The sequence below is a fragment of the Haliotis rufescens genome, unplaced genomic scaffold (genome assembly GCF_023055435.1).
Source record: "Haliotis rufescens isolate VD_foot unplaced genomic scaffold, xgHalRufe1.0.p SCAF_110, whole genome shotgun sequence".
Classification (NCBI taxonomy): Eukaryota; Metazoa; Mollusca; class Gastropoda; order Lepetellida; family Haliotidae; genus Haliotis; species Haliotis rufescens.
Window position 1 is genome coordinate 521,131 of NW_025963792.1, and position 21,680 is coordinate 542,810.

The following is a 21,680-nucleotide window of genomic DNA, read 5'->3' on the forward strand; positions in this document are numbered from 1 at the left end:
TAGGGCATTGTACCCATGTGGGGCATTGTAACCATGTGGGGTTTTATACCCATGTGGGCCATTGTACCCATGTGGGGTATTGTCCCTATGTTAGGTATTGTACCCATATGGGGTATTGTACCCATGTTGGGCATTGTACCCATGTTGGGTATTGTACCCATAAGGGGCGATCTGGTAGCCTAGTGGTTAAAGCATTCCCTCGTCACTCCGAAGACCCGGGTTCGATTCCCGACATGGGTACAATGTGTGAAGCCCATTTCTGGTGTCCGCCGCTGTGATATTGCTGGAATAGTGCTTAAAGCGGCCTCAAACAATACTCACTCCCTATTGTTCCTATGATGGGCATTTTACCCATGTGGGGCAATGTACCCATGTGGGGTATTGTACCCATGTGGGGCATTGTACCCAATTGGGGTATTGTATCCATGTTTGTCATTTTACAAAAGTGGGGCATTGTACCCATGTTGGGCATTGTACCCATGTAGGGCATTGTACCAATGTGGGGCATTGTACCCATGTGGGATATTGTACCCATGTGGGTAATTTTACCTATGTTGGGTATTGTACCCAAATGGGGCATTGTACCCATGTCGGGCATTGTACCCATGTAGGGCATTGTACCCAGGGGGGGGCAATGTACCCATGTGGGGTATTGTACCCATGTGGTGCATTGTACCCAATTGGGGTATTGTACCCATGTGTTGCTTTGTACCCATGTTTGGCATTGTACCCTTGTGGGGGATTGTACCCATGTTTAGCGTTGTACCGATGTAGGGCATGGTAACCCATGTGGGGCAATGTACCCATGTGGGGTATTGTACCCATGTGGGGCATTGTACCCAATTGGGGTATTGTACCCATGTGTCGCTTTGTACCCATGTTTGGCATTGTACCCATGTTGGGTATTGTACCCATAAGGGGCGATCTGGTAGCCTAGTGGTTAAAGCATTCCCTCTGGTGTCCGCCGCTGTTATATTGCTGGAATAGTGCTTAAAGCGGCCTCAAACAATACTCACTCCCTATTGTACCTATGATGGGCATTTTACACATGTGGGGCAATGTACCCATGTAGGGTATTGTACCCATGTGGGGCATTGTACCCAATTGGGGTATTGGATCCATGTTTGTCATTTTACCAAAGTGGGGCATTGTACCCATGTTGGGCATTGTACCCATGTAGGGCATTGTACCAATGTGGGGCATTGTACCCATGTGGGTAATTTTATATATGTTGGGTATTGTACCCATATGGGGCATTATACCCATGTCGGGCATTGTACCCATGTAGGGCATTGTACCCATGTGGGGCAATGTACCCATGTGGGGTATTGTACCCATGTGGTGCATTGTACCCAATTGGGGTATTGTACCCATGTGTCCATTTGTACCTATGTTTGGCATTGTACCCATGTGGGGGATTGTACCCATGTTTAGCGTTGTACCGATGTAGGGCATTGTACCCATGTGGGGTATTGTACCCATGTGGGGCATTGTACCCAATTGGGGTATTGTACCCATGTGTCGCTTTGTACCCATGTTTGGCATTGTACCCATGTTGGGTATTGTACCCATAAGGGGCGATCTGGTAGCCTAGTGGTTAAAGCATTCCCTCGTCACTCCGAAGACCCGGGTTCGATTCCCGACATGGGTACAATGTGTGAAGCCCATTTCTGGTGTCCGCCGCTGTGATATTGCTGGAATAGTGCTTAAAGCAGCCTCAAACAATACTCATTCCCTATTGTACCTATGATGGGCATTTTACCCATGTGGGGAAATGTACCCATGTGGGGCATTGTGCCCAATTGGGGTATTGTATCCATGTATGTCATTTTACCAAAGTGGGGCATTGTACCCATGTTGGGTATTGTACCCATATGGGGCATTCTACCCATGTCGGGCATTGTACCCATGTAGGGCATTGTACCCAGGGGGGGCAATATACCCATATGGGGTATTGTACCCATGTGGTGCATTGTACCCAATTGGGGTATTGTACCCATGTGTCGCTTTGTACCCATGTTTGGCATTGTACCCATGTGGGGGATTGTACCCATGTTTAGCGTTGTACCGATGTAGGGCATTGTACCCATTTGGGGCAATGTACCCATGTGGGGTATTGTACCCATGTGGGGCATTGTACCCAATTGGGGTATTGTACCCATGTGTCGCTTTGTACCCATGTTTGTCATTGTACCCATGTGGGTCATTGTACCCATGTGGGGTATTTTACCTATCCGGGGTATTGTACCCATGTGGGGCGTTGTACCCATGTGGGGCATTGTACCCATGTGGGGTATTGTACCCATGTGGGGTATTGTACCCATGTGGGGCATTGTACCCAATTGGGGTATTGTACTCATGTGGGGTATTGTACCTTTGTGGGGGATTGTACCCATGTTGGGCATTTTACCCATGTGGGGCATTGTACCTATGTGGGGTATTGTACCCATGTGGGGCATTGTACCCATTTGGGGTATTGTACCCATGTGGGGCTTTGTACCCATGTTTGGAATTGTACCCATCTGGGGCATTGTACCCATTTTGGGTATTGTACTCATGTGGGGTATTGTACCCTTGTGGGGCATTGTACCCATTTAGGGTTTTGAGCCCATTTTTGGTATTGTACTCATGTGGGGCATGTACCCATGTGGGGCATTTTACCAATGTTGGGCATTGTACCCATGTGGGGCGTTGTACCAATGAGGGGCATTGTACCCATGGGGATCATTGTGCCCATGTGGGTCATTGTACCAATGAGGGGCATTGTACCCATGGGGATCATTGTACCCATGTGGGGCATTGTATCGATGTGGGCTTTGTACCCATGTGGAGTATTGTACCCATGTGGGGTTTTGAACCCATGTTGGGTATTGTATCCATGTGGGGCATTGAACCCATGTGGGGCATTGAACTCATGTGTGGTATTGAACCCATGTTGGGTATTGAACCAATGTGGGCCAATGTATTCAAGTGGGGCATTTTACCCAAGTGGGGCATTGTACCCATGTTGGGTATTGTACCCATATGGGGTATTGTACCCATGTGGGGTATTGTAACTTTGTGGGGCATTGTACCCATGTTGGGTTTAGAACCCATGTTGGGTATTGTACTCATGTGGGGCATGTACCCATGTGGGGCCTTTTACCAATGTTGGGCATTGTACCCATGTGGGGCATTGTGCCCATGTGGGGCATTGTACCAATGAGGGGCATTGTTCCCATGTGGGGCATTGTATCGATGTGGGCATTGTACCCATGCGGGGTATTGTACCCATGTGGGGCATTGTACCCATGTTGGGTTTTGAACCCATGTTGGTTATTGTACCCATGTGGGGCATTGTATTCATGTTGGGCATTGTACCCATGTTGTGGATTGTACCCATGTGGGGTATTTTACCCATGTGGGGCAATGTACCCATGTGCGGTATTGTACCCATGTGGGGTATTGTACCCAATTGGGGTATTGTACCTATGTGTCGCTTTGTACCCATGTTTGGCATTGTACCCATGTTGGGCATTGTTTCCATGTAGGGAATTGTACCCATATTGGGCATTGTACCCATGTGGGGCATTGTACCCATGTGGGGCATTGTATGCATGTGGGGTATTGAACCCATGTGGTGCATTTTACCCATATGGGGCATTCTACCCATGTGGGGTATTGTATCCATATGGGGCATTGTACCCATGTTGGGCATTTTACCCATGTGGGGTATTTTACCTATGTTGGGTATTGTACCCATGTGGTGCATTTGACCCATATGGGACATTGTACCCATGTGGGGCATTGTACCCATGTTTAGCATTGTACCGATGTATGGCATTGTACCCATGTGGGGCAATGTAACCATGTGCGGTACTGTACCCATTTGGGGCATTGTACCCAATTGGGGTATTGTACCTATGTGTCGCTTTGTACCCATGTTTGGCATTGTACCCATGTTGGGCATTGTTTCCATGTTTGGCATTGTACCCATATGGGGCATTGTACCCATGTGGGGCATTGTACCCATGTGGGGCATTGTATGCATGTGGGGTATTGAACCCATGTGGTGAATTTTACCCATATGGGGCATTATACCCATGTGGGGTTTTGTACCAATATGGGGAATTGTACCCATGTTGGGCATTTTAACCATGTGGGGTATTTTACCCATTTTGGGTATTGTACCCATGTGGTGCATTTTACCCATATGGGGCATTGTATGCATGTGGGGTATTGAACCCATGTGGGGCATTGTACTCAAGCGGGGCATTTTACCCATGTGGATCATTGTATGCATGTGGGGTATTGAACCCATGTGGGGCATTGAACTCATGTGTGGTATTGTACCCATGTGGGGCATCGTGCCCATGTGGCTCATTGTACAAATGAGGGGCATTGTACCCATGGGGATCATTGTACCCATGTGGGGCATTGTATCGATGTGGGCATTGTACCCATGTGGGGTATTGTACCCATGTGGGGCATTGTACCCATGTTGGGTTTTGAACCCATGTTGGGTATTGTACCCATGTGGGGCATTGTATTCATGTTGGGCATTGTACCCATGTTGTGGATTGTACCCATGTGGGGTATTTTACCCATGTGGGGCATTGTACCGAATTGAGGTATTGTACCCCTGTTTGTCATTTTACGAAAGTGGGGCATTGTACCCATGTGGTTCATTGTACCCATTTGGGATATTGTACCCATGTGGGTTATTGTACCCATGTGGGTCATTTTACCTATGTTGGGTATTGTACCCATATGGGGCATTCTACCCATGTCGGGCATTGTACCGATGTAGGGCATTGTACCCATGTGGGGTATTGTACCCATGTGGGGCATTGTACCCAATTGGGGTATTGTACCCATGTGTCGCCTTGTACCCATGTTTGGCATTGTACCCATGTGGGGCATTGTACCCATGTTGGGCATTGTACCGATGTATGGCATTGTACCCATGTGGGGCAATGTACCCATGTACGGTATTGTACCCATGTGGGGCATTGTACCCAATTGGGGTATTGTACCTATGTGTCGCTTTGTAGCCATGCTTGGCATTGTACCCATGTTGGGCATTATTTCCATGTAGGGCATTGTACCCATATTGGGCATTGTACCCATGTGGGGCATTGTATGCATGTGGGGTATTGAACCCATGTGGTGCATTTTACCCATATGGGGCATTGTACCCATGTGGGGTTTTGTACCCATGTTGGGCATTTTACCCATGTGGGGTAGTTTACCCATGTTGGGTAGTTTACCCATGTTGGGTATTGTACACATGTGGTGCATTTTACCCATATGGGACATTGTACCCATGTGGGGTATTGTACCCATGTGGGGCATTGTACCCATGTTGAGTATTGTACTCATATGGGGCATTGTACCCATGTTTGGTATTGTACCCATGTTGGCTATTGAACCGAGGTTGGGCATTTTTCACATGTGGGGCATTGTACCCATGCTGAGTATTTTACCCATGTGGGGTATTTTACCCATGTTGGGTATTGTACCCATGTGGTGCATTTTACCCATATGGGGCATTGTATGCATGTGAGGTATTGAACCCATGTGGGGCATTGAACTCATGTGTGGTATTGAACCCATGTTGGGTATTGAACCAATGTGGGACATTGTACTCAAGCGGGGCATTTTACCCATGTGGATCATTGTATGCATGTGGGGTATTGAACCCATGTGGGGCATTGAACTCATGTGTGGTATTGTACCCATGTGGGGCATCGTGCCCATGTGGCTCATTGTACAAATGAGGGGCATTGTACCCATGGGGATCATTGTACCCATGTGGGGCATTGTATCGATGTGGGCATTGTACCCATGTGGGGTATTGTACCCATGTGGGGCATTGTACCCATGTTGGGTTTTGAACCCATGTTGGGTATTGTACCCATGTGGGGCATTGTATTCATGTTGGGCATTGTACCCATGTTGTGGATTGTACCCATGTGGGGTATTTTACCCATGTGGGGCATTGTACCCAATTGAGGTATTGTACCCCTGTTTGTCATTTTACGAAAGTGGGGCATTGTACCCATGTAGGGCATTGTACCCATTTGGGGCATTGTACCCATGTGGTTCATTGTACCCATTTGGGATATTGTACCCATGTGGGTTATTGTAACCATGTGGGTCATTTTACCTATGTTGGGTATTGTACCCATATGGGGCATTCTACCCATGTCGGGCATTGTACCGATGTAGGGCATTGTACCCATGTGGGGTATTGTACCCATGTGGGGCATTGTACCCAATTGGGGTATTGTACCCATGTGTCGCTTTGTACCCATGTTTGGCATTGTACCCATGTGGGGCATTGTACCCATGTTGGGCATTGTACCGATGTATGGCATTGTACCGATGTATGGCATTGTACCCATGTGGGGCAATGTACCCATGTGGGGTTTTGTACCCATGTTGGGCATTTTACCCATGTGGGGTAGTTTACCCATTTTGGGTATTGTACACATGTGGTGCATTTTACCCATATGGGACATTGTACCCATGTGGGGTATTGTACCCATGTGGGGCATTGTACCCATGTTGAGTATTGTACTCATATGGGGCATTGTACCCATGTTTGGTATTGTACCCATGTTGGCTATTGAACCGGGGTGGGGCATTTTTCCCATGTGGGGCATTGTACCCATGCTGAGTATTGTACCCATGTGGGGCATTGTACCCATATTTGGTATTGTACCCATGTTGGGCATTAAACCCATTTCGGTCATTGTACCCATGTGGGGTATTGTACCCATGTGGGGTATTGTACTCAAGTGGGGCATTTTACCCATATGGGGCATTGTACCCATGTGGGGTTTTGTACCCATGTTGGGCATTTTACCCATGTGGGGTAGTTTACCCATTTTGGGTATTGTACACATGTGGTGCATTTTACCCATATGGGACATTGTACCCATGTGGGGTATTGTACCCATGTGGGGCATTGTACCCATGTTGAGTATTGTACTCATATGGGGCATTGTACCCATGTTTGGTATTGTACCCATGTTGGCTATTGAACCGAGGTGGGGCATTTTTCCCATGTGGGGCATTGTACCCATGCTGAGTATTGTACCCATGTGGGGCATTGTACCCATATTTGGTATTGTACCCATGTTGGGCATTAAACCCATTTCGGTCATTGTACCCATGTGGGGTATTGTACCCATGTGGGGTATTGTACTCAAGTGGGGCATTTTACCCATGTGGGGCATTGTATGCATGTGAGGTATTGAACCCATGTTGGGTATTGAACCCATGTGGGGCATTGAACTCATGTGTGGTATTGAACCCATGTTGGGTATTGAACCAATGTGTGCCAATGTACTCAAGCGGGGCATTTTACCCATGTGGGGCATTGTATGCATGTGGGGTATTGAACCCATGTTGGGTATTGAATCCATGTAGGGCATTGAACTCATGTGGTATTGAACCCATGTTGGGTATTGAACCAATGTGGGCCAATGTACTGAAGCGGGGCATTTTACCCAAGTGGGACATTGTACCCATGTGGGGTATTGTACCAATATGGGGTATTGTACCCATGTGGGGCATTTTACCCATGTGGCGTATTTTACCCATGTTGGGTATTGTACCCATGTTGTGCATTTTACCCATATGGGGCATTGTACCCATGTGGGGTATTGTACCCATGTGGGGTATTATACCCATGTGGGGCATTGTACCCATGTTTGGTATTGTACCAATGTTGGCTATTGAACCCATGTGGGGCATTTTACCAATGTGGGGCATTGTACCCATGTGGGGCATAGTACCCATGTTGGGTATTGAACCCATGTCGGTCATTGTACCCATGTCGGGGATTGTACCCATGTGTGGCATTGTACCCATGTGGGGTATTGTACCGATGTGTGGCATAGTACCCATGTGGGGCATTGTACCCATGTGGGGCATTGAACCCATGTGGGGCATTGTGCCCATGTGCGTCATTGTACCAATGAGGGGCATTGTACCCATGGGGATCATTGTACCCATGTGGGGCATTGTACCTATGTTGGGTTTTGAACCCATGTTGGGTATTGTACCCATGTGGGGCATTTTACCCATGTGGCGTATTTTACCCATTTTGGGTATTGTACCCATGTTGTGCATTTTACCCATATGGGGCATTGTACCCATGTGGGGCATTAAACCCATTTCGGTCATTGTACGCATGTGGGGGATTGTACCCATGTGAGGTATTGTACCCATGTGGGGTATTGTAGCCATGTGTGGCATTCTACCCATGTTGGGTATTGTTCCCATGTTTGGCATTGTACCCATGTTTGGTTTTGTACCCATGTTAGCTATTGAACCCATGTGGGGCATTGTACCCATGTGGGGCATAGTTCCCATGTTGGGTATTGAACCCATGTCGGTCATTGTACCCATGTGGGGGATTGTACCCATGTGGGGCATTGTACCCATGTGGGGTATTGTACCCATGTGTGGCATTGTACCTATGTGGCGGATTGTACCCATGTTGGGCATTGTACCCATGTGGGGCATTGTACCCATGTGGGGCATAGTACCCATGTTGGGTATTGAACCCATGTTGGCTATTGAACCCATGTGGGGCATTGTACCCATGTGGGGCATTAAACCCATTTCGGTCATTGTACGCATGTGGGGGATTGTACCCATGTGAGGTATTGTACCCATGTTGGCTATTGAACCCATGTGGGGCATTGTACCCATGTGGGGCATTAAACCCATTTCGGTCATTGTACGCATGTGGGGGATTGTACCCATGTGGGGCATTTTACCCATGTGGCGTATTGTACCCATTTTGGGTATTGTACCCATGTTGTGCATTTTACCCATATGGGGCATTGTACCCATGTGGGGCATTAAACCCATTTCGGTCATTGTACGCATGTGGGGGATTGTACCCATGTGAGGTATTGTACCCATGTGGGGTATTATAGCCATGTGTGGCATTCTACCCATGTTGGGTATTGTTCCCATGTTTGGCATTGTACCCATGTTTGGTTTTGTACCCATGTTGGCTATTGAACCCATGTGGGGCATTGTACCCATGTGGGGCATAGTTCCCATGTTGGGTATTGAACCCATGTCGGTCATTGTACCCATGTGGGGGATTGTACCCATGTGGGGCATTGTACCCATGTGGGGTATTGTACCTATGTGTGGCATTGTACCTATGTGGCAGATTGTACCCATGTTGGGCATTGTACCCATGTGGGGCATTGTACCAATGTGGGGCATAGTACCCATGTTGGGTATTGAACCCATGTCGGTCATTGTACCCATGTGGGGGATTTTACCCATGTGGGGCATTGTACCCATGTAAATAATGTGATAAACATAAATATGTATAAACAGTAGGATTAGACCTTTCAAATGATGTATAACATGTAGTTGCAAAGATGTTTTACTAGACTAACATTTAGTCTATGAATGGTGCAGGACTAATGTTTTACAAGCACATATTTTCCTTGATAAATGTTGGCTTCATCTATCACACAAGAGTCTCTGGGAACTTTGTGTTCACAGCAGATAAAGCTTCTGGTTGACTGGTGTTGAAAGAGTCAAGTGGCTAATCTATGAAGATTTCAAAGATGTCTTGTGTACACACATAAAAACTGAGACTTAAAGATTTTAACCACACACTTATTTATGCTCAGAATGGCCTAAAGTACACCATTTCAGGTCCACATTTAACAAAATTTCTTCGGGGGGCATGCCCCAAACCCCCCTAGATAGCTTCGCGCCTACCGCGTCACAGGGGACCCCGTTATTTGGAAACACAACGCAAACACTGATTGTACCCATGTGATATGTACCCATGTGGGGTATTGTACCCATGTGGGGTATTGTACCCATGTGGGGTATTGTACCCATGTGGGGCATTGTACCCATGTGGGGTATTGTACCCATGTGGAATGTACCCATGTGGGACATTGTACCCATGTGGGGTATTGTACCCATGTGGGGTATTGTACCCATGTGGGGCATTGTACCCATGTGGGGCATTGTACCCATGTTGGGTTTTGAACCCATCTTGGGTATTGTACCCATGTGGGGTATTTTACCCATGTGGGGCATTGTACCCATGTGGGGCATTGTACCCATGTGGGGCAATGTATCCATGTGGGGTGTTGTACCCATGTGGGGCATTGTATCCAATTGGGGTATTGTGCCCTTGTTTGTCATTGTACCCATGTGGGGTATTGTACCCATCTTGAGCATTGTACCGATATGGGGCATTGTGCCCATGTAGAGCATTGTCCCCATGTGGGGTATTGTACCCATGTGGGGCATTGTACCCAATTGGGGCATTGTACCAATGTAGGGCAATGTACCCATGTGGGGTATTGTTCCCATGTGAGGCATTGTACCCATGTGGGGGATTGTACCCATGTGGAGCATTGTACCAATGTGGGGGATTGTATCCTTGTGGCGGATTGTACCCATGTGGGGTTAGGTCATATCCCCTCAACAGGATGTAACACGTTCTACTTTTGTAGTCCTGCCAAGTTATGGTGAGATTTGTGAGACTTGTCTCGTACTTCTGCAATTTGGTGAAGACATCTCGCATGACAATAGCATAAATAACACATAACCATTTCGCATCAACGAGTGAAGCCGGTCAACATATTGGGCAAAACATCTGCAAGGGTTAATCAATACAGACTTTGAGTCTTTTATTCATTGCGTAATCAATCATAAGATCATAATTGTAATATTGCTATTGTTAGCTACTGTAAATATTTCTTCACAGGTTGCAATGAGGTTTGGACAGTGTGCCACTGCTCAGCATTAATAAAATGTGTTATGAATTATGGGATACGGTTGTTTGTTTGTTCAGGTAGATAGACATGACAGCGGCAACTTCTTCCTTGCGTGCTGTAGTTATGTGAACAACTACACCTGAGATGGCCAGTTCAGATGACCTCACAATTGTGTTGCCAACACAGGATGACCCTGAAGACGAGACGATGGAGCTTATCACCTCAGAAGGTATTCCACAGACAATCAACTCAGGTCTGTTGGCATTTCTATTTCATAATTAAATCAACCAAGAAATCATTTTAAACCATAAAGTGACCAAATCACCTGAAATCAACGATTAAGTACTGTACCTTCACGGGCAGATGTGTGGCCCCATTACATGTATACCGTATTCGACGTACCGGTAATGAGTGCCCAGGGCACTCTCAAAGAAATAGGCGCTTATTACGTCGAATACGGTAATATAAAAATGAAAATATAACCAAAACCAAGCTTATCTTCATCAGGTGATTATTCAGCATTGTAACAGGAGACTAGATTAAAAAATCCAACGTGGACTCTAAAATGATGGACGTAAACACTGGGACAAAAGTGTGTTTGTCTTGTGTGGAAGGAGAAAGCTTGCATTTAAGGATTGTGTAAGGATTGTTTTAGCTTCACTGAACTGAACCCTCAGTTACACCAGTCCAGTAATTAAATTTGATTTATATTTACCCATTCAAAAAAAAAAAAAAGATATCCACACTATAAGGAAACATATATGATAGTCGTCTTTGATGTGATAATTGTATAATATGATTAATAGGATGTAATATTTCCTTCTGTATTATTGATTGGAACGACGAGTTCCACCCGCGTGTCCCAAACAGTTTCCGTAACAGAACTCGAACACTACAAGGGTGACCTGTACCACACCTGGTAAACACATTCACCATCTTCTGTAGCTGTGCCTTTTGCTATCATGGTTTCATCAGTAAATGTATTTCTTCTGTTTCTGTGGATACCAGTTTGCACTTCGTCTGGGTGTCGTTTCTTTTGCAGAATTATTCTTGACATGTTTATTTACATAGTACACACTTTCAACACTCACGTTCAAAGACCGCCTCCATGGTCTAATGGTAGAGCGTCCGGGGTTCGTTAAAACATGGCACTTGTTGTTTCCCTGCCTGGCGCCCAGCACTAAGGGGCTCGTCGTCAGTATACTGTGTCTGAGTAGGGTAGTCGTGTTAAACCGCCGCATGATACCTCAGTGTGATAGCACTATAAAATCGGCATTAGTCCGAACTAGTACAAGCAGTCACGCACGCAAGCCCACATGCACGCATGCACGCACCTGCACACACAGACACATACACGTCGCTATTTAAGTGCAATAGTCTTGAATGCGACGTTACACCCCACTTCCCCTCAACTCACACTTAAGTTCGGGGGCACGGGTGGCCCAGTCGTCTACGGCGCCGCGATTCGCTGTGCAGAGTTGCGTCCCCTGGACACGCCGGAAACCTATGGTTGTGGGTTCAAATCCCGGTTCACCCCAATTATGTTTCTAGGTTTGTCAGCACCATATCCAAGCTCGTGGGTTTCACCGAAGTGGTAAACGCCTGAGACCTGCATCACTTCGGGCTTTCTTCCAACATTAAGCTGACACACCACGATATAACTGGAATTCTGTTAAAAGCGGCATTAAACCCAACTCACACTCACACTTAAGTTCAAATTTTATTTGTGGAACTTTGTATACATGGTGCCTTTAGGAATTATTGAAAACTGTATATTTTGGGTTTCCATGGCAAAGCAGAGTATGGCTCATAAACCATTCAGTAACTCTTGGTGAAACTCTGAATGTACAGTTTTTATCATGTGGGTATTCTGGCTTCAAACAGCCCCCCACGCCCACCATCTCCCCCTTAGCTTGGTTTGGGAAGCAACACAATTTATCGGTTGGTCAGGCCTGGGGACTTAGTTAATTGTGTGGCATTGTACCTGGACAGCATGGGATTTTTCTCGAAATGATGTGTTAATTAAACAAGCAAGCAAACGAATCAATTCAGGAGCTGTGTAAGCTTTTTGCTGTTTTGCGTTTGCTCCAAATTGGGTTAGAGTACGTTTCAATAGCATAGATCAACAGAAATGTAATATATATGCACAGATCCGGCAACTTGAACTGGTACGTTTTGATGCTTTGTGTTTGCATTTCCTTGGCAATATGTTCAAATGAAACTTAGAAAATGTATTAGGCTGGTTAATAGGATTGGTGCTTATCATTTTCAAAGAATTCTAAGATTATTTCACTATAATTGTAAGCTTGCAAGGATTGTGAGGGATGTGGATGGCACTGTCTTGTTTATAATGGTATGATATTAAAATGGTTGCCATTAAATTTGATTTGATGCCTTTACAAAAAACTGAAGGATAATATCACTTTTCAAAATGTAATGCACATGGGCTCCCGCAGAAGGTGAGCTACACAGGTCATGTGTGTTTCTTAAATGTTATTCAGCGTTATACTCTTGTGTCATTGATGGTGTTGACAGGCGATGTCACTCATACCATCACCACTCTCGTCGGGACGCAGAACATATTTACTGGGCCGACAGGGACAGTTGGTGAAGGTAGGTCCTACCACATTGACAGGTTTGAAGGAAACTAAAAAATTAGGACACTGCTGGAGATTGCATATGGTACAATGGGGTTGCCTACAAAAGTAGAAGATGTTTCACATATAATATCTCTCACATATCAGAGCAAGTGAGTGAATGATGTTTGACGCTACCATCAGCAATGTTCCGGATACATGCATTTCACGGCATCACATATAAACTAGTCGTGTTCAATATTTAAAACAATCAACTTTAATCTCGAAAAATATTGTTTGTGTTGCTTGTAACTAAATTATTTTATTCTTAAATACTGTTGACAAATTGAAAATTTCACAACTATTTTTTTAAAACTAACCAGACTGTGATTTCCTGGGTAGAGAGAGAGAGAGAGACTAGAATTGGGAATCATGAGTCGAGACAAACTGCTCCTCATGCCATATATTCAAAACACGGATTATAAACCCACAGTATAAGCATTCTTAATAATAATTTTATTTCATTATAAATGAAATGAACAAGATTGTTTTTGTTTGTAGCTACCCTTGATCTCCGTATAGATGATGCCGAAGAAATATTTGTTGAAACGGAGAGCTTCAGGAATGTGGAAAGGAAACTGAAGGATTTTGGTCATGTCACCATCTGTGGTGCTTCAGGGGAAGGTAAAACTACAGCAGCTCTCGTGCTGGGTTCACAGTACAGACAAAAGGGGTACAAACTTGCATTTGTGGACAGAATTGAACAGTTTGACTTGGATAGGTTCTTGAGCTCATCACCTAGAATATTTCTGATCATAGATGATATGTTTGGTACTGTTGGGTTATCTACAGATGTTTCACAGCTTACGACAATTCTCAATACACTTTATCAACACTTACAACACTGCAAAAGAGAATCTGAGAAACGAAAGCAGCAAACTAAGAAAGAAGGTAAAGATGAAAGTAAAACAAGTGGAGTTTCTGACCCAAAAGAACATCCCACAAAGGATATTGGTGTTATCTTCACATCCAAGACATATAACTTCCATGCTGGGCTTGCCCAGCTGCAGTATGAGAGATTCGCACTGTTCAAGAGTCAAACAGTAATGGATTTAACAACTCAGAAGCAACACCGGTATACTGAGGCAGAGAAAAAGGCTATATATGAACACCATAGGAATCGACACAGAGAATCTTCTGATGAAGTTTTTGAAGATCTACCTGACTATGAAGACTTGGACACAGATTCAAATATTTTTGGAATTCCTCTTACTTGTAAACTTTTTTTTGAATTTTCATCTTTTACCCGAAATGCAAGGAACTTTTTCAAGAAACCTCTACTTTATCTCACGCTAGAACTTCGAAAATTACTGAAGTCCAACACTGATCGATCTGCTATATTAATTCTAATGCTACTATGTGAGGATAAGTTAGATTTGGCCAAGTTGCAAGCAGACGGCAAGGACCAGAAACTGGACATCATGGTCAGAACTGTTTTAGAGTTAAGGCCAAAAGCTTCACGTTTAGGAATGCACGAAGCGGCAACGACCTTTAGAGGAACATTCTTTACCCGTGGTGATGTTGTTGGATTTGCCCATTCCTCGATATCTGACGCTTGTGCTTGTTCGCTGTTTGACATTAGTCCAACATTTGTGCTGACTCATTGCAGTGACAATTTTATATATGAGCGTGTGCAACCACAGCCAGTACAAGAAGCCATAATTGATGATCATCTCCACCTGATCTATGTCTCCGAAGCATATCATGATATCCTAACTACACGATTTGCTGAGTCAATAAAGAATGGTCAGTTTTCAAAATCAGTGACACACCCCATTCTCCAACAAGAGCAAGTAGCTCTTCAATTACTTGAGAAACTACAACATGATGGATCCATGGACAAATGCTGGGTCCACAAGAGAGAAAAGGAGAATTGCTTTTTGTTTTGGGCAGTTCTTGGACATAATAACAATTTTGTCTTTGAAATAGAAAACCTAACCCGAGAAGAATTTACTCAAACAGAGATCAGTGAAGCGATGTTAGGTTGTGTGTTCAAAAATAACCTGACCGCATTAGAGTGGCTTTTCTCCAGAAGTGAAAGTCCAGACATTGGTATTGACAGTTTGCTTTTGCTGGCAGCTGCAACTGGTAGTTCCGAAATACTTGTTTATCTAATAGAAAATGGTGCCAATGTATTAAGTACTAATGCAGACAAGAAAACCATCATACACCTAGCATGCATGGCAGGACATGCGAAGACACTAACGGTATTAAAAGAACACGACATCAAACTCTTTAATGATGAGTTGAAGGATGAAGTAATGAACTCTACAGATAATGAAGGCAGGACTCCTCTTATGGTTGCAGCACTCACAGGATCTAATGATTGCTATCAGGTATTGCAATCAATATCAAACAAGAAAACCAAAGACAACAATAGAGATGACATAGTTCACCTAGCCTGTAAGGGTGGTAACACGGTCATAGTACAACATCTTGTGTCCCCTTCAAATATCAATACTAGAGGACAGAACGAGTGGACTCCTGTAATGATGGCAGCCTTCAAAGGACATCAAAGTGTGTTTGACCTCCTTGTATCTAAAAATGCTGACCTGACACTGGTGGGCAAGAATGGCAATAGTTTACTTCATCTTGCCTGCGATGGAGGTGACACCGCCATAGTACAATATCTTGTGTCCCCATCAAATGTCAATACTAGAGGACAGTATGGATGGACACCCGTAATGATGGCAGCCTTCAAAGGACATCAAAGTGTGTTTGACCTCCTAGTATCTAAAACTGCTGACCTGACACTGGTGGACAACGACGGCAATAGTTTACTTCATCTTGCCTGTTATGGTGGTAACACAGCCATTGTACAATATCTTGTGTCCCCTTCAAAGGTCAATACTAGAGGACAGTATGGGAGGACTCCTGTAATGATGGCAGCCTTCAAAGGACATCAAAGTGTGTTTGACCTCCTGGTATCTAAAGATGCTGACCTGACACTAGTGGACAAAGACGGTGATAGTTTACTTCATATTGCCTGCAATGGCGGTAACACCGCCATAGTACAACATCTTTTGTCCCCTTCAAATGTCAATACTAGAGGACAGAACGGGAATACTCCTGTAATGATGGCAGCCTTTAATGGATATCAAAGTGTGTTTGACCTCCTGGTATCTAAAGATGCTGACCTGACACTGGTGGACAACAACGGTGATAGTTTACTTCAGCCTGCCTGTTATGGTGGTAACACCGCCATAGTACAATATCTTGTGTCTCCTTCAAATGTCAATACTAGAGGACAGTATGGGAGGACTCCTGTAATGATGGCAGCTGTCAAAGGACATCAACATGTGTTTGACCTCCTGGAATCTAAAAATGCTGACCTGACACTGGTGGACAACAATGGTGATAGTTTATTTCATAATGCCTGTTATGGTGGTAACACCGCCATAGTACAATATCTTGTGTCCCCTTCAAATATCAATACTAGAGGACAGTATGGGAGGACTCCTGTAATGATGGCAGCCTTCAAAGGACATCAAAGTGTGTTTGACCTCCTGGTATCTAAAAATGCTGACCTGACACTGGTGGACAAAAATGGCAATAGTTCACTTCATCTTGCCTGCAATGGCGGAAACACCGCCATAGCACAATATCTTGTGTCTCCATCAAATGTCAATACTCGAGGACAGAACGAGTGGACTCCTGTAATGATAGCAGCTTTCAAAGGACATCAAAGTGTGTTTGACCTCCTGGTATCTAAAGATGCTGACCTGACACTGGTGGACAACAACGGTGATAGTTTACCTCATCTTGCCTGCAATGGCGGAAACACCACCATAGTGCAATATCTTGTGTCCCCTTCAAATATAAATACTAGAGGACAGAACGAGTGGACTCCTGTAATGATGGCAGCCTTCAAAGGACATCAAAGTGTGTTTGACCTCCTAGTATCTAAAAATGCTGTCCTGACACTGGTGGACAACAACGGTGATAGTTTACTTCATCTTGCCTGTTATGGCGGAAACAACGCCATAGTACAATATCTTGTGTCTCCATCAAATGTCAATACTCGAGGACAGAACAGGTGGACTCCTGTAATGATGGCAGCCATGAAAGGACATCAAAGTGTGTTTCACCTCCTGGTATCTAAACATGCTGACCTGACACTGGTGGACAACAACGGTGATAGTTTACTTCAGCCTGCCTGTTATGGTGGTAACACCGCTATAGTACAACATCTTGTGTCTCCATCAAATGTCAATACTAGAGGACAGAACGGGTGGACTCCTGTAATGATGGCAGCCTTCAAAGGACATAAAAGTGTGTTTGACCTCCTAGTATCTAAAAATGCTGACCTGACACTGGTGGACAAAAACGGCAATGGTTTACTTCATCTTGCCTGTTATGGTTGTAACACCCCCATAGTACAACATCTTGTGTCTCCATCAAATGTCAATACTAGAGGACAGTATGGATGTACACTTGTAATGATGGCAGCCTTCAAAGGACATCAAAGTGTGTTTGACCTCCTAGTATCTAAAAATGCTGACCTGACACTGGTGGACAACAACGGCAATGGTTTACTTCATCTTGCCTGTTATGGTGGTAACACGGTCATAGTACAACATCTTGTGTCTCCATCAAATGTCAATACTAGAGGACAGTATGGACGGACTCCTGTAATGATAGCAGGCGTCAAAGGACATCAAAGTGTGTTTGACCTCCTGGTATCTAAAAATGCTGACCTGACACTGGTGGCCAAGAATGGCAATAGTTTACTTCATCTTGCCTGCAAAGGAGGTGACACTGCCATAGTACAATATGTTGTGTCCCCATCAAATGTCAATACTCGAGGACAGTATGGACGGACACCCGTAATGATGGCAGTCGGCAAAGGACATCAAAGTGTGTTTCACCTCCTGGTATCTAAAACTGCTGACCTGACACTGGTGGACAACGACGGCAATAGTTTACTTCATATTGCCTGCAATGGCGGTGACACCGCCATAGTACAACATCTTGTGTCCCCTTCAAATGTCAATACAAGAGGACAGAACGGGTGGACTCCTGTAATGATGGAAGCCGTCAAAGGACATCAAAGTGTGTTTGATCTCCTGGTATCTGAACATGCTGACCTGAGACTGGTGGACAACAACGGTGATAGTTTACTTCATCTTGCCTGTTATGGTGGTAACACAGCTATAGTACAACATCTTGTGTCCCCTTCAAATGTCAATACTAGAGGACAGAACGGGTGGACTCCTGTAATGATGGCAGCCTTCAAAGGACATCAAAGTGTGTTTGACCTCCTGGTATCTGAAGATGCTGACCTGACACTGGTGGACAACAATGTTGATAGTTTACTTCATATTGCCTGCGATGGCGGTAACACCGCCATAGTACAATATCTTGTGTCTCCATCAAATGTCAATACTAGAGGACAGAACGGGTGGACTCCTGTAATGATGGCAGCCGTCAAAGGACATCAAAGTGTGTTTGACCTCCTGGTATCTAAAGATGCTGACCTGACACTGGTGGACAACAACGGTGATAGTTTACTTTATCCTGCCTGTTATGGTGGTAACACCGCCATAGTACAATATCTTGTGTCCCCTTCAAATATCAATATTAGAGGACATTATGGGAGGACTCCTGTAATGATGGCAGCCTTCAAAGGACATCAAAGTGTGTTTGACCTCCTGGTATCTGAAGATGCTGACCTGACACTGGTGGACAACAATGGTGATAGTTTACTTCATATTGCCTGCGATGGCGGTAACACCGCCATAGTACAATATCTTGTGTCTCCATCAAATGTCAATACTAGAGGACAGAACGGGTGGACTCCTGTAATGATGGCAGCCGTCAAAGGACATCAAAGTGTGTTTGACCTCCTGGTATCTAAAGATGCTGACCTGACACTGGTGGACAACAACGGTGATAGTTTACTTTATCCTGCCAGTTATGGTGGTAACACCGCCATAGTACAATATCTTGTGTCCCCTTCAAATATCAATATTAGAGGACATTATGGGAGGACTCCTGTAATGATGGCAGCCTTCAAAGGACATCAAAGTGTGTTTCACCTCCTGGTATCTAAACATGCTGACCTGACACTGGTGGACAACAACGGTGATAGTTTACTTCATAATGCCTGTTATGGTGGTAACACCGCCATAGTGCAACATCTTGTGTCCCCTTCAAATGTCAATACTAGAGGACAGTATGGACGGACTCCTGTAATGATAGAAGCCGTCAAAGGACATCAAAGTGTGTTTGACCTTCTTGTATCTAAAAATGCTGACCTGACACTGGTGGACAACAACGGTGATGGTTTACTTCATCTTGCCTGCAATGGCGGAAACAACGCCATAGTACAATATCTTGTGTCTCCATCACATGTCAATACTCGAGGACAGAACGGGTGGACTCCTGTAATGATGGCAGCCATGAAAGGACATAAAAGTGTGTTTGACCTCCTGGTATCTAAAAATGCTGACCTGACACTGGTGGACAACAACGGTGATAGTTTACTTCATCTTGCCTGTTATGGTGGTAACACCGCCATAGTACAATATCTTGTGTCTCCATCAAATGTCAATACTAGAGGACAGAACGGGTGGACTCCTTTAATGATGGCAGCCATGAAAGGACATCAAAGTGTGTTTGACCTCCTGGTATCTAAAAATGCTGACCTGACAGTGGTGGACAACAACGGTGATAGTTCACTTCATCTTGCCTGTTATGGTGGTAACACCGCCATAGTACAATATCTTGTGTCTCCATCAAATGTCAATACTCGAGGACAGGACGGGTGGACTCCTGTAATGATGGCAGCCGTCGAAGGACATCAAAGTGTGTTTGACCTCCTGGTATCTAAAGATGCTGACCTGACAGTGGTGGACAACAATGGTGATAGTTTACTTCATAATGCCTGTTTTGGTGGTAACACCGCCATAGTACAATATCTTTTGTCCCCTTCAAATGTCAATACTAGAGGACAGGACGGGTGGACTCCTGTAATGATTGCAGCCTTAAAAGGACATCAAAGTGTGTTTGACCTCCTGGTGTCTAAAAATGCTGATCTGACACTGGTGGAGAACAATGGTGATAGCTTACTTCATCTTGCCTGTTATGGTGGTAACACCGCCATAGTACAACATCTTGTGTCCCCTTCAAAGGTCAATACTAGAGGACAGTATGGACGGACTCCTGCAATGATAGCAGCCGTCAAAGGACATCAAAGTGTGTTTGACCTTCTTGTATCTAAAAATGCTGACCTGACACTGGTGGACAACAACGGTGATAGTTCACCTCATCTTGCCTGCAATGGCGGAAACACCGCCATAGTACAATATCTTGTGTCTCCATCACATGTCAATACTAGAGGACATTATGGGAGGACTCCTGTAATGATGGCAGCCGTGAAAGGACACCAAAGTGTGTTTCACCTCCTGGTATCTAAACATGCTGACCTGACAGTGGTGGACAACAACGGTGATAGTTTACTTCATCTTGCCTGTTATGGTGGTAACACCGCCATAGTACAATATCTTGTGTATCCATCAAATGTCAATACTCGAGGACAGGACGGGTGGACTCCTGTAATGATGGCAGCCTTCAAAGGACATCAAAGTGTGTTTGACCTCCTAGTATCTAAACATGCTGACCTGACACTGGTGGACATCAATGGTGATAGCTTACTTCATCTTGCCTGTTATGGTGGTAACACAGCAATTGTGCAACATCTTGTATGCCCTTCAAATATCAATACTAGAGGACAGTATGGACAGACTCCTGTAATGATAGCAGCCTTCAAAGGACATCAAAGTGTGTTTGACCTCCTTGTATCTAACAATGCTGACCTGACACACTGGATAGCAATGATTATACCTTTAGTCAGATCAAGACTACGATAGTATAACAACAGCGTCCCCTGCATTCATTGTTAAATCCATTTAGGTATTCCTTGTTTAATGTGAGAGTTGCGGTGAAAACTACGATATTTGCTGATGTTTCAGAAATCGGCAATTTCCGGATGACGTAATGCCGAGTAATATATATATATATATATATATATATGCTCTTCAAAAAAAGAAACTTGACACTGACTTTCAAAATGGAAAATAATGCGATTGTTTCAAAATAGGACACAGAAACCATAACTGAGACACTGTTTGAAGATCAATGTACACAATGTTCAAAACATTATTCGTGTCACCTAGACAGACACACGTAATCGATACAGTTAATGTCACAGGGGTACAGAAAATGTCAGTATCGATTGTGCCCACCACGTGCATCAATCACCGATTGACACCGACGACCC

General features: G+C 44.7%; 1 protein-coding gene across 3 annotated transcripts in view; it reads left to right on the top strand.

Moving 5' to 3' along the window:
* Positions 1 to 21,402, top strand: part of LOC124123716 (serine/threonine-protein phosphatase 6 regulatory ankyrin repeat subunit B-like) — a 32,697-nt gene extending 11,295 nt beyond the window's left edge. The window contains exons 2-6 of one of the 3 annotated variants that reach the window (XM_048393013.1): positions 10,841 to 11,016; positions 13,299 to 13,376; positions 13,901 to 15,865; positions 16,061 to 17,758; positions 20,489 to 21,402. In XM_048393013.1, coding sequence (XP_048248970.1) covers positions 10,908 to 11,016; positions 13,299 to 13,376; positions 13,901 to 15,865; positions 16,061 to 17,758; positions 20,489 to 21,270 — 4,632 coding nt within the window. In that variant the 5' untranslated portion in view covers positions 10,841 to 10,907 and the 3' untranslated portion in view covers positions 21,271 to 21,402. Of the gene's footprint in view, positions 1 to 10,840; positions 11,017 to 13,298; positions 13,377 to 13,900; positions 17,759 to 20,488 lie in introns of all 3 variants that reach the window. The other 2 variants (XM_048393014.1, XM_048393012.1) reach the window with 2 other exon arrangements.
* The last annotated feature ends 278 nt before the right edge of the window (positions 21,403 to 21,680 follow it).